This window comes from Hevea brasiliensis, chromosome 18, assembly GCF_030052815.1.
Source record: "Hevea brasiliensis isolate MT/VB/25A 57/8 chromosome 18, ASM3005281v1, whole genome shotgun sequence".
In the NCBI taxonomy this organism is placed as follows: Eukaryota; Viridiplantae; Streptophyta; class Magnoliopsida; order Malpighiales; family Euphorbiaceae; genus Hevea; species Hevea brasiliensis.
The window spans coordinates 43720108-43733994 of NC_079510.1; the positions used below are offsets into that span (position 1 = coordinate 43720108).

At 32.6% G+C, this 13887-nt stretch overlaps 1 protein-coding gene and 1 non-coding gene across 3 annotated transcripts; one reads left to right on the forward strand and one right to left on the reverse strand.

Annotated features, from left to right (window-relative positions):
• Window positions 1–341: 341 nt before the first annotated feature.
• Window positions 342–5138, reverse strand: LOC110670112 (uncharacterized). 2 transcript variants are annotated; one of them, XM_058140821.1, is made up of 10 exons: window positions 4563–5138; window positions 4329–4466; window positions 3430–3618; window positions 2165–2302; window positions 1932–2050; window positions 1721–1853; window positions 1500–1629; window positions 1310–1389; window positions 1045–1179; window positions 342–848 (listed from the first exon to the last, which is right to left on the reverse strand). In XM_058140821.1, the coding sequence occupies exons 1-10, from the start codon at window positions 5046–5048 to the stop codon at window positions 615–617; spliced, it is 1782 nt and encodes a 593-aa protein (XP_057996804.1). In that variant the 5' UTR covers window positions 5049–5138; the 3' UTR covers window positions 342–614. The 2 variants fall into 2 exon arrangements, with proteins under 2 accessions (XP_057996804.1, XP_057996803.1); XM_058140820.1 differs by having other exon boundaries at window positions 1310–1392.
• A 3056-nt stretch (window positions 5139–8194) lies between these two features.
• Window positions 8195–12308, forward strand: LOC110670111 (protein BCCIP homolog). Its single transcript, XR_009146140.1, has 9 exons — window positions 8195–8322; window positions 8448–8651; window positions 9076–9165; window positions 10658–10865; window positions 10982–11049; window positions 11156–11245; window positions 11341–11397; window positions 11851–11962; window positions 12068–12308. It is a non-coding gene; the product is annotated as a protein BCCIP homolog (transcript).
• Window positions 12309–13887: the final 1579 nt, after the last annotated feature.

The following is a 13887-nucleotide window of genomic DNA, read 5'->3' on the forward strand; positions in this document are numbered from 1 at the left end:
TATAAATAGTTATTTTAAAATTCTTAGAAATTTTTGTTATTTACAGATCCATCTCTGAATATTACAATTTACAATTATTTATAAGCAGGTTCTTATATTTTGTAAATTATTTGAAAGTAGATTGAGGTGGTGAACCTTAATTTCATCATTGACCCGTAATCATTGACAAGGCAAAAAATCCTGCTGAATTTAGGAAGAAGATGAATTCTTCATAGATTTTAGCATCCCTACCAATTTAATGGGTGTTTTCTTATATCCAGACGCATTATCAGCACTGAAATCATTAGATGCCTGATACATATGACTATTTAATTATACACTTGTCTTAGATAGACTCAAAAAGCTCAAATCAAACTATTTTTTGATATTCTTGGTAGAAATAAACAACAATATACCAAATGGTTTTCCTCATCCTTATTTTTTCCTTGGACACTGCATGCTTTTCTCAAAGAATGTAACAGCCTATGTTTCTCGTACTGTATGTGAATCACCAAATGAGACCCTAATATCAAACTGAAAATTTTTCCCTTTTCTCTTAGTCAGAATCAGAAATATAAAATTTAAGAAAAAAACTACTATCCTAATGGTCGATGGTATCACTAGGAACATCCAACTCAGGGAGAGAATTGGGAGTTGACAACTACAACCAGTTTCTTCCAATCCAAGGACTCCATATTCGGGGAAAGGAAGACAGCACCAACAGCCAGAGCAATGACAGCAAAAGCCAAACTTTTTGCGCAACAATGGCCATGGGATAACTTTCCCAATATCAACTTGCAGTATTTGTCAGCATCCCTATAGAATGCATGGTGAGCAGCATATTCTGTCTTTGCCAGTGCTTTCTCATTCTATAGGAAAAAATGAACTCAGAATTAGTAACTTTATCATGCCAATGTAAACATAAATGTAATTGATGAACATTACAGGACTACCATTCTGTTCTGATAGCATTCAACTGCAATGGTGATTGAACGGCTTTCACTTAGGAACTCTATTGCAGTGATCAAATTATATGAAAACTGCTAAAAAGAACAAGTGACTAACCTTCTGCCTGAAATTCTTTATAGTTTCCCTCAGTGGGTCAAGAGAAGCCAGTTTCACAGAGACCTCCTTCCACTCCTCAGAAAGTTTTTTAAGAATGGCAATGCTAGCCTCTAGATTCTCTTGGTAAACCTTGTCCTGTTGCCCCAGTTTACAACAAGAGTGAATAAATTGACATTATGGTGATAAAAAAAAATAAAAAATAAAATAAAAATTTAACCATCTTCTATGAACAAGAAAACTCATAATAAGAAGGAGAACAGCTAACCCAATGCTTGTAGCATTCAGCATTCTGGGTCAAACACCAGATACAAATGCCAGCTGCTTCCTTAGATAACTCAGGATTGCCTGCTAAGAACAGTTTATAAAACACCAACAGTTTTAAGATCTGTATTTTTCCCCATATAGCTTCAGAAAAAGAACCAAATTAAGATGAAAATTCAAATTAAGTCCTATACTTTCTCCTGCTGCTTTAATAGCAAAACTTAGTATCTGCAATGATACTTGTTTCATTGCTTTGCTTCCTGTAGAGCCAGCCAGAGCCACCTCTCTTAGAGTGGGATATACTGCCTTAAACCTCTCAGTAGCCTGCACAAGACACAACATGCAATAGAAAGTAAGATCAATGAGTCTACAGTATCTCCTGGTACAGGTACTGTAAATCCCAAACATTTAACACCTTTACTGTAGCTGAAGATGCAGGGAAGGTAACTCGCAATAGTATCTCAAATGCAAAAGGTGGCACCAAGCGCTCCCCCTTTCTAACAGCACCACTCACTAAAATTGTACGAGCCTTTGTGGAAGACAAAATTCTGCAATCCAAATATACAAATCATAGATTGAAGAATTGAAAAGCAAGGAAAAGAGGAAAAGGTGAAAAACTTGCATACTTTTCTACTAGCTGCAAAATTATATCCCTCGACTGTGGATTAGAACTTTTGCTGCTCACTATTGGCAAGAGGCTATGTGCCCATGAGTACAACCCTACAGTCAAATCTCCTTGACAGACCTACAAACAACATTTTCATATCTAAGTCATAAATAATTTTTTTTTTTAAAAGGGAAGAAGTGGATACAAGAGCTCATCCTGCGAGATGCTAACTTTATGTTGTCATTCATTTACCTGGGCTATCATCCATGCAACGATAGGAAGCTTGTCTTGTCCTTGATACTTTGAACTTTCCCTCAATGTTGGCAATACATTAAGTAAAGCATCAGGCTTTCGTCGCAAAACCATTGCTAGGACCACAAAGATAGCAACCTGTCATTTTACTATCGCGTCAACAATAGACTAAGTGAATATTCTAATATTCATGGATCTAATATCCATATGAAGGGAACACAAAGTAAAAATAAAATCATAAGCTTAGACAGGAAAACAAGTGTCTAGTGTAGAAGCAAATCCAATTGCTCTATTAGAGAGATGATATTACAAGTGAAGTCTTGACAATGAATTCTGAATCCAATCATAAACTTTCATTTTACAAGAAATGCTCGCCTTTTTTGTCAATAAATGACAATAAACAAAATTGTCCCCTAAATTGATCAAGCTGTATATTTGTTTGTGCATGTAGTATCGTCACAAAGTGCAAACTACACTAACTACATGTTGGGCTAATGAATATCTGAAGGCTGAAAAGATAGAAAAAGAAGCATTCAGTTTTGTCAAAAGAAGCATTCAGTTTTGTCAAGCTATAACTCAAAGTTTGATTTCAATTTTTTATATGCTTAGAAACAATTGCAACAACGTATTAACATAAGGAGTAATGTTTAGCAAATATCTCAATTATAGACGGAATTTGCAACTGGGAATATCCAAGAAATGCAAATAGCATGTGCTCAAACTCTCAAAACCACCAACCAAAAAAAAAAAAACCAATGCTAAACAGAAGAAAAAGAAGTAGTAGAAGGAAATCTGCTCCAATTGCTACTGTTTTAAATAATTTATTGAAGCAGTGCAACTGAAGTTCATCATTGCAAAAGAAACTGAAAACTTATTTTTGTCAAAAATCAACTTTAGTAGTTAGTAGCACCAAAGAGGTACACCCCTAGTTTTACAAAATGTTAAATTCATTTTCATTTAGGAGTCCATTCTCCTAAAATCCAAACCCCAACGACCAACCTTCCTGGAGACAGCAATTCCAAATTTCAATAGACTGTTATAAGCAATAACTAAAAGCAGTCTGAGAAGTAAAATCAAATGACTGATAAATGTTCAAACCCCAATTGATCAGTCAGTCAGCAAGTACAGCGCACACCCCAAAAAGAAAGAAAGAAGGAAAGAAAGAAATCATGTTACTCTAAATTAAGCTTTCATGATGCTAAATTGGATATTTTTTTTCCCTTAACAAAACAAAAAAAGGTCCATTATTCTCTCAACAAAGTTACCTGTGATTTTGACGATACATGTTGCACACCCTTTTTAGCAGCTTTTGAACCAACTTGCTGGCTTGCTAAGTCTGCAAGAATGCTATCCAAAGACCACAATACAAAGGAACCAAGTGCCTCAATGGAACGTTGGTTAATCCAGTCTACTGATGTTTTATAAACAGCGTCAGAAATGTGAGACAGGGGGATCTGTTCAAAAATAAACTGGCTAATTAGTTAATTTGAAATTGCAAAAGCAAAAGGTAAAAAGTTCAACCCCATGACTCAAGTCAACGATGCAATACTTTCTATGCCACCTTAGTGGCCTTCAATGAATCCAGTTTCTTTCAACATAAAAATAAATAAATATTAGCAAAGAGAGATGCTATCATGAAAGCTTAGAGATGTGTTATCAGACCAATTGAGCAAGAAGAAACACAAGAAGGGATGCAAAATTTGATTAGAGATTGTGAAATTCTTAAGCCATGAATAACAGTTGAACAGGATATGCATCCAAAAAGGAATTCATCAGAAGTTTCCGCAGCAGTATATGTGTGAAACTAGAAACCCAAACAGTACAAGAATCATCGATACAATAATAAAAGCACATGCCAGCAGGCAAACGACATCGTTGTTTTGATTTCAACAGCCAAAGGCTAAACCAAAAAAGTAAACAAATAAAACCCTCTCCATTAACATAAAATAAAGCTCAGATTTGAGGAGGAAAAAAAAATCAACCTCAGTTAGAATAAAGATAACGTAAATAGACAATAAAAGCTTCACAATTTCATTGCAATCAAACAAAAGCTTTCAAAATTTTCTTTTAGCTCTATTGCAATCTCACACAATTCTTATCTCATTTCTTCGAATCCAAAAGAAGAAATAGGCATAAAGTCAAAGCAAATGACTCGATAACTTACATCGGTCATTTTCGACACTGTATTCTCCCGGAACAACTTCACCCATGGAAACTGGGCCGAACTCACCGCAGAAAACGCTCTCCCAAAGTAATCAGCAAACCTCATTAGCAGTATCTCCTGCTGCTCCTCATACGATGCCTAAACAAATCACAAACCATCAAAACGTCCACTTGTCAATTGTCATTCCTCTCAAATCCACCACATAAAACGCAAAAATTAAATCATATTACTGACCGATATATCAGCAAGAAAAGCGGCGAGATCCGCCGAATCAATCTTCGCGGCGGCTTCTGCCAAAGTCACCTTCGGTTTTTTCGGTTTCTTCTGCTTCACCTTCTTCTCTTCCATCTTCTCATTTCCTTTGGAAGGCGCAGCATCGTCGCTATCATCCTCATTTTCGTCCTCATCGTCAGATCGATGCTTCGATCTCACCGGAGCCTCAACGGCGGCAATTGCATCTCTCTGAGACTCAATGATTCGGCGGCGGCGCTCTTCAGATTGCTGCTCCAAGGAGCGGAAGACGTTAGACTTGTCGTTGGGGACGGCAGTTCCATTGATTTTTCCGGCATTCGCAGCCGAGGAGTCAGAATCCGTGGGCTTCTGCTTCCTCTGGCGCTTGGAGTAGATGACCTTTTGCCAGCCGTGATCTGCGTTATTGGTGATGTGAGTGTTGGTGATTTGCTGATCTTCTTTGATCAAGTTGGATTCAAAAGACTCCATTTTTGTTCTGTTTTATTGGAATTTGGATTTTAGATTTTTTTTTTTTTCCTTCTTCTTCTCTCAAGGCGACGGGAGAAGGAAAGGAGGCATCAAGCCTGGAGAAGGGATTTTTAAGGAGTTGACTTTGTTCAACTTTGACCTCAAATTGAGCGCGGAATTACGGGATTGCCAGAAGTTTGTTGACACGGGCTGCGCATGATGTAGGGATGACAAAAATTAATGGATTTTGTTTAGCACTTTAAATTTGAGTTTTTGCGATAAAGATTTCCAAATTATTATTAAATAAATCAATATTTAAACTTCACAATATTAGTTTGGATAATAAATGATAAAATGCTCATTTTTTTATCAATTATGTTTAAATCCATTAAAAAATAACCTGCTTTAAATATTTATGCCATAATAAATATTCTATATATAAACTTGTTTTAGAAAATTAAATTAATTTTTATAGTCTAAATTCATGAAGTTTTTATTATTTTATTTTTCTTTTCCACTTTGAATAAGCGTCTTTATTTTTCTTGCTGCTTTTTTTTAAGTGCATAACTCGTTTTTTTTTTTTTCTTTTCTTTATTAATGGAAAAGATATAAGAAATATATTAAATTTAAAACTCATAATGTTTAAAATAAATCAATTTAGATAGTCTAATTAATCATTTTTATCTTTAAGGCACACAAACGAAGAAATTTTAAATTTAAGTCTCGTCAAGATAAATTTTTTTAATGTGAGAAAAAAAAAGATAATTTAGCTCATTAATTATTATTGATAATTAAATTACTATTAAATTAAAAAAATAAAACAAAATAAAATGGAGCCATGGTTGGAAACAAAATCCACTAACCTCAACGATCAAAGTTCAACAAACTCTACACGTTTTGTTTGGGTAGGGGTGAGGGAATAGTAAATAAGAGCAATGAGGGATAAGTAACTATTATATATCTGTTTTGTAATAGGTGAGTTCGTAAAGAGTAATGGCAAGTAAGGGTAAATCTTAATTTTTTTTACACTCTAAATTGAAGTGTGAACAGAGAGAAGTGAGAGTTAAAAATTATTTTTTTTTATTTTTTTATTATATCTTTAATTTTTTATTAAAAATCTAATTATACCCATTAAAAATAAACTTAGCGTACTATTATAAATAAATATCATCCCTTTCAAGTGGCTATACATATTTTATCTGCTCTTAATCATTTATTTTTTAAATAGTTTACAGTAATTATTATACTTTAATTATCTTTTTTTAATAATTTATTTTTTATTCAATTTTTATTAAATTTATGTATTATTATTTTAATTTATTAATTTTATTATTTATTTATAGTAAATTATTATTTATAAATTTAAGATTTATCATAATAAATTTATTATTTAATAAATTATTTAATAAAAAATAATATTTTTATATTTTTAATAATTATTTATTTTTTTTAAATATAAAAAATATACATTATCTCTTCTTATATTTTTATTAATTTATTTATTTTTAAACATAAAAATATTTTATTATAATTTTCTTTACCTTTTTTTCCCCTCTTATTTTCTCATATTCTTCCATTAATCACCTCTCCCTCACCCACCCCAACAGAGCTAAACAACCAAACAAGCAAGAAGTGCAGAATTGGGGTACATGACTGCAGCCACCACCTTCGTCTGCCAATCTTATTACGGCTCCATCGAGGCACTGAAAAATCTTAGAGCCTTGGATTAACCGTTGAATACAACTGATACTGATAGCTAATAACTAATAACTGATGATAACTGTTTTATATTAAGTATTTGGTAAAATTATATTTAGCTGTTTCTGTTAACATGTGAAATGACTAATAAGAATATATATCATATAATTTATTTTATTATTTAAATAAATATAAAATTATAAATTTATTACATTATATTATTTATTTTATTATTAAATTAAATATATAATTATTAAATTAATATATTATATTATTTAAATAAATATATAATTATTAATCTTTTATATTATATTATTTATTTTATTATTGAAATAAAAAAATAATTATTTTTTAAGATAATTAAATAATTTTAAAAATATAAATAACATAATAAAATAATTATTATTGTTAATAGAAAAATTTATAATTAATTTTAAGTTTTTAGATATAAATAAATATTTTATATTTTATGTTATTAATAAAAAATATTTTAATAAAATTGAAATACATTAATTAAAATATTAAAATTATAAATAAAAAAATAAAAATATTAATAATATTAATTTTTAAGTTAAATAAAAAAGGATAATATAGTAAAAATAAAAAATAAAATCAGATCAGCTATGAGCTGATGAGAAACAGCTCTAAAAATAGAGCTGATATAAACTGCAGTTGATGGATATCATATCAGTTGCCCATCAAATATCAGCTCTATTTTTTTAAACTTATCAAATATCACAAATGTCTATCAGCTATCAACTACACCTAACAGATAAGCTAAATACTCCCCTAATAGAGCTCATTCCAGTAGTGAAATATTAAGTCACACGTGATATAGGTTGAATTTGTAGACTAAATCCGCGCGTGGGACAAGTCAAATCATATCGTTCATAATTCAAAGATATCTTGATTTCGACATGGGATTACGAGTCAAAGATTTTAGCATTGAACTAATCTGCAGTTGGTAGTAAGAGGCTGCACGTGGTTGCTGTGTATATTGCCACGTTCTTTACTCAAGAAGTTATAATTTCAAATTTTAATTATTGATTTTTAAAATTTTAATTTAAAAAATATGTTCTTCAAAAATTTCAATAAATTTAAAATCTTATAACAAATTTCATTACCAAAGAAAAAAGAGCAATATTTGCATTTCTCAATGTATATTAAATTATATAGGAAAAATATGTTTACAAAAAATATATTTCAAAAATCTATTGTTAAGAATAAGAATTTTTAAGAAAATTTCAAATGGAGAAATTATAGTAGTTAAAAATTTTACCACTGGGCATGTATATATAAAAGAGGATAATTTTTTAATTAATTTTTTTTTTTTTGCGAATTTTCATGAAATGTCAAACCTCTGTGCGTCTAGACCGTCGACTGGGTCTGATTGGGCTGCTCCACTGGAAGGGTGTAATCCATACATAAAATGGGCTCTTACTTCAACTGATCTGAGAGCACAGTAGAGAAAATATGGAGGAGAACCTCCGACAAACCTTCATGGCATTTACTGATTTAATTCCGCGCACCTCCTCCAATTTATCTTCATCGATTCCTGTTTTTTTATTTTATCCTCAACTTATAGCTTTCAATTTCGGTATGTAGTTACTAATTCATCAATTTATTGACATCATCTTTTATTTATTTTTGTTTCTGGCATTTGGAACTATGCTAGAACTGAGAATTTTGTGAATTCTCTTTTTTTTTTTTTGGGTGCTATAGTCTTGATTGAAGGTAAAATTCTTGAGTTGTTTTTTATTACCCAAATGGTGCCACGAAGAAGAACAAGGCACAGCCGAGCGACGATGGTTCGGCCAGTGACCTTGTCGTCGTTTGCTCTATCTGTTGCTCATCTTGCTACAGCTTACACAAGCAAGCGTCAAAAGCTTGACGTGAAACTAAAAAGATCTCTGCCCAGGGCACCAGGTATGATTATCTGTCCTACTGATACAAGAAAGGGAAATTTAGAAGAGAGAGAAGATAGAAAGATAGAGAGTATAGAATCAAGAAAAAAGACGGTTATTATCCATCGACTCATCAAGATTACAACAGTTTAGATCTCTTATAGAAGTTACAAGCTCAACGTATAATCGGATCATTGAACGCCACACATACAACAGCTCAACAAACTCTGCTCCTTTGCGCTAGTACAGAGCTGCACAGTTCTTCTGCTTGCATTTCATCTTTTATTCTCAAAACGCAGCGCATCCTTTCCCATACCATTTACTATTACACCTCAGCAGCGATGGCACCTTTATCACCCAAAACGACATCGTTCTCCTATTATGACCAACGACATCGTATCACTAATTCTTCACAGTAATGAGGGATGTGTTTTCCGCTCTTGTAGCTTGATTTTGCGTTGGGAGATGGATTTGTTAAGCAGTCACCAGAAGAGAAGAGTAAAGAATCTGAGTCTTCTGAGGACGAAGAGTTCCAAGTAAGGAATTTATTTTGGTGGAAGGCATGGCAACAATAATAGCTCAATTTATAGGGTCATTTGGTTTTTTTCGTTTTAGTCTGTATTTTATGGGATTTGATGTTTATCTCTTGTTACTGCCCTTAACTTGGGGAGATACAAGGCAAGTTATTTATTTATTGATTTTCTTTCTGTCTTACTTTTTATTCCCTTTTTTTCTTGCTTTTGGTAAGTTTTTATGTGTTCATTGTGTGGTTCCAATGGCTAATTTCTGCAATTATATTGGGACATGTTGGGATGGAAGTATGGGGGTAATCCATTAGTCTAATTGTTCAACTTCTTCTCTAATTTTGAGGGGGTGGGAATAGTGCAGCTACTAAGTTACATAAATTTGATCTGAAGGCAAGCTGTTCCAGCCTAGGGTCTGATTCTTTGTCTCTCTGGTGTGTTTCGATGGAGTGGGAGAGTTTTATAAAGTAAGGTAAGGTAAACCTACTAGAATATGGTGGTTTGAAAAAGTGAGGGATTTAGAAGTTTTCAAACCTCCGAAAACCTTACTTCATTTAAAAAAACCTTGGAAGTATGATACTTTAAAAACTCATCCCTTACCTCCAAATATTTCCTCCCAAACAAGCCGTAAGTGACAAAAAGGTTGTGCCATCCTGATTTTGCTGTTAATTGAGCTAAATATTTTAATCATAAACTTTGTCAGGAAGTTCTCTCTTAGGTGCTTGGTCATGCCAGTTTCCTCACCCTTTGTTTGGATTGAGGAAATGGAGAGAAAAAAAAAAGAAAAAAGGAATGTGATTTCTCAAATTTCTTTTGTTTGGATGGCAAATGGAAGAAAGAAATAAGAAGAAATGAAGAGAAGTGGAGGGAAATTATATTTCCAATTTCTCTTAATTAACTCAAAACATTTCTCTCCAATTTGGAATAAAATGAAGGGAAATGGAGAGAACTAGACACCATTTAACTTATATACTCTTAACACTATATAATAACAAAATCATTAATTCATGGCAATTAAGTAATTTTATTAGGATAGAAATTTCATTTCTCCTCTATTTTAGCAAAGTATCCAAACGGTAGAAAAGAAATTTAATTTCTCTTTTTTTCTTTTCTCTTCATTTCTCCTTTTTAATTTCTCTTCATTTCCTTGCTCAATTAAGGATCCAAACAAAGGGTCACTGATTGAATTAAAATGTATTAATTGACAAAAAAGAGAACTTTTTATCTGCAAATTTTGCCTAGAGAATGATATATTTATGAAAGATCTCTGAAGCTGAACCCCACTCTGGTCAAAACTTGGCAGCGACTATGACTATCTTACTTTGAACCTGTCTTGTAAGGGCATATGGAGAATCTCTTTTGCTATCAAACCTCTGTTGTGAATGATATGTGATGATAGTTGTGATTTTAATTTACTGGTAATTAGTGGTTGTACTGAGCGGTTCTTCAGGTCTATTACATTTCATTTGTGTTGGCTAATGAATTGCGGGTTGGTTCCTAATAGGATAATAAATGTATCATGGAGATCAAGGAGTTCCTCATCAAAGTTTGTTAGGACAGAAATGTAATGGATGATTTCAAATTAATTTGGGAAGAGCAAGCACATGATGTAGGTCTCTTGGTCTCTTAGCGTGTTGCCAATCTTCCTCCCCAACTTTTACCACCTCTTTATGATGCTTTCTTCAATGAAGTTTCATGGGCTACAGAAGATGAGGTTAGATGAGAATGTTGTATGGAATGGGTCAGCGGAATAAATATATGTCTTTCTTCACCTTGCAAGATTCAACTTCATTTGGTTACTAAATTTTTCGTGTTTCATTGTTGTTGAAACCAACAGAGGAGCTCAGGAATGCTTTCTGCTTCAAGTCCTATTCGATAGTTGGTAAAATTTACAAGGTATACCCATTCTAAAATCTACTGCTAGTTGCTGCGCTTTTACTATTTATTCCCTTAGATCATTGAACTTAATGATCTCTCTTTCTTTCTTGTGTGGTAACTATAGCACAAGAATGCAAGCCACAAAAAGGGGGGAAACAGTCATAATGAGGAATTGATAATATATATTAAGCGTGAAGATGAATTTTTTCATAAGGTACAGATTCTCTGATATCATTTATATAATGCATTATGTTTATGCTTTCGCTGCTTCTTACTCAATTCACTGATTGTTTTCCAAGTGCATTTCAGCTCTGCTTGTGGTCCTTCTGTTTTCCTTTGCACTCGGATCATGTGACAACTCATGAGGCAAGTAATGTTGCTGTTATTTTAATGATGCTGTATTGGCGATTCACAAGATAATTTCGATTTCAAACTGAATGCCAGTGATCAGATGAAGTTATTGTTGAAATCAACACGACTTCTACTTATAAACTTTGTCTGTTTTTAACATAATATTTCCAGTAAAACCCAACAACCATGAACTCAGACTACATAGATATAAGCAGCATTTCACTGTGTTATTTCACTTATGTTCTGCAGAGCAAGAGCATTCATATGTTTCTAAAGACATGCCTCTCCTATTGGTTTTATTGCAGTCAAAATCTATCCTTTTTTTAGATGAAAATATTCTGCTTTTATTCATACTTTTAAAATGACAAAAAGAATTGTTGCTGATTCATTATGGTTTGCCAGGGTCTTTATGCCACCTATGGCTTCTGCCTAGGATGTTAATCTTTTTGGTTTTGATTGCCTTTGCAGCTAAGAAATTACAGGTTAATGGGGTTAGTCATGGTTGTTGACGCAAACAAAATTTCTATTTTTCGTGAGGAGTTGCACTCTTTGATTAATGAACCCTTAAGTCCTTTTAAAGGTGCATCAACTTCCAAGTTAATAGCCTCCTAATTTTCTTGTTTGACATATTTGCTAAAATTTGTTCAATTTTGTTATGATAAGTTGATCGTCACCGTATTTATAGGTTTTATGGGGTACCAAAGTTTTGATTTCTTCCTTTACCAGGAGCAACTAATCGGGTTTGAGGAGGAATCCTTTTTGCATTTACAATATCCATCCAACCTTTTATGAAACAAGTTTATGGAATCTTAAAAATTAACTTTTTAGATAGGTACGCTAATATTTATTTGTTGGGATTCTTCTGTGATTCAAGTTATTTTCTTTCCCTTTAATCTAGCTTTTTATTTTCCTGTTTTGCGCAACAATCATGTATTCACTTTATCATGAAGTGACTATGAAGTCAATGATTGCTGGCAAAAATCTTTATCAGCATTGATATTCCTGGACGAACATCTAATGGCTCTAGTCCAGTTGGCTGGTACCCTAAGTCTCGTGGCTTTGGCAAGAAAAAAGAGAAGTACTCTACTGTCTCAGTTGGATACTCTCTTTTTTTTTTAGCACATCAAAAATTTTTTATAAGGTAAGTAACTATTGAGGATGATAGCTTTAGTGTATTAGCAAAGCTACTTCATTTGTGATTTGCATGGCACGGATTCAAGTTACGAAAATAGCTTTTCTATAAAAGCAGGGTAAAAGCTGCGTACATCAATAGCTCACAAGTGTACGATACATGGTGCATTGGGTCATTTGGGTCACTTTTTTTTCAAATGACTATTGAGATTTGAACACATTAGACCACCATTGGACTACTAGTACGATCATTCCCGCCTATTGCGACTACCACCAGTGCCAATATAATGAGGATGTGGTCTGTCTCATTGACTTGAGTTGCTGATAATTCTGCTCAGTTCGGCCTCAACCTATTTTTATTCAACAAAGGTCCAGAATTTTCGGGTTATGCCGTGAATGCTTGTAGGCTGTCAGCTTCTAAATTCTAGGCATTCCAAATGAAATAACCAGACACCAGCACTTCTATAACTGAAACAATGGCATGGGTCTAATCAGAGAAGTGCTGATAAATGCTGTAAGGAGTGATTCATTAGATTCAATCACTTTAGTATATCTATTAACCCTTCTTCGTTGCATCTCCAAAGAGATGAAAACCCATTTCTTCAAATCATTCAGTTGCTTTTAGGCATGTGAGATAGAAGGCATTGAAATTAAGTATTCCTTATAATGATCACTACTATTTTGACCATGAAAAAGAAGAGCAGAGAGGGGGGTCCAAACTCACATGCATAGAGATGTGGATGATGTTTTAATAAGATATAAGCAAATCTTGCAACCAAAAACAGATCCTCTTGGCGCTATTCTTGCCCCTTGGCTGAGGGCAAAACAATCCCTGCTTCAAGGGGACATCAACCACAGTAATCATCTCCTTGCCCCTGATGGGATTGGGACTGGGGCCCAAACCTACAACCTTTATCTTGTATTCATGTAAAAGTAGGTGAAAATTACTCTATTTGAAGTTTACCTATTTAATTTTTCAAATATCTAAATTCGAGTAAAATTTAACACTAGCTATTTCCATTAATTTTAAATTGGATTATTACAATTTAGAAAATATTTGGATTTATTAATTTTATATATTTTAATTAACAATATATAATTATAAAAATAATATTTAATAAATTATTTATATAAAATAAATTTAAATAATTAATATTTAATATATAAAATTTAAGTCTAATATAAATTTATCATAAATATCTCAAATCTTATTATATATTATTTACGCTCATTTTATTCAAATTTAATCAAATTAAATACTTATAAACATCTAATCCATTACAATCTTAATGTAAAAGGCTATTAATTTTTTTGAGGTGGTCAAAATGGTCTCTAGAAAGAGTAGAGGCAAAACCAAAATGCGAAAAGGGGGAG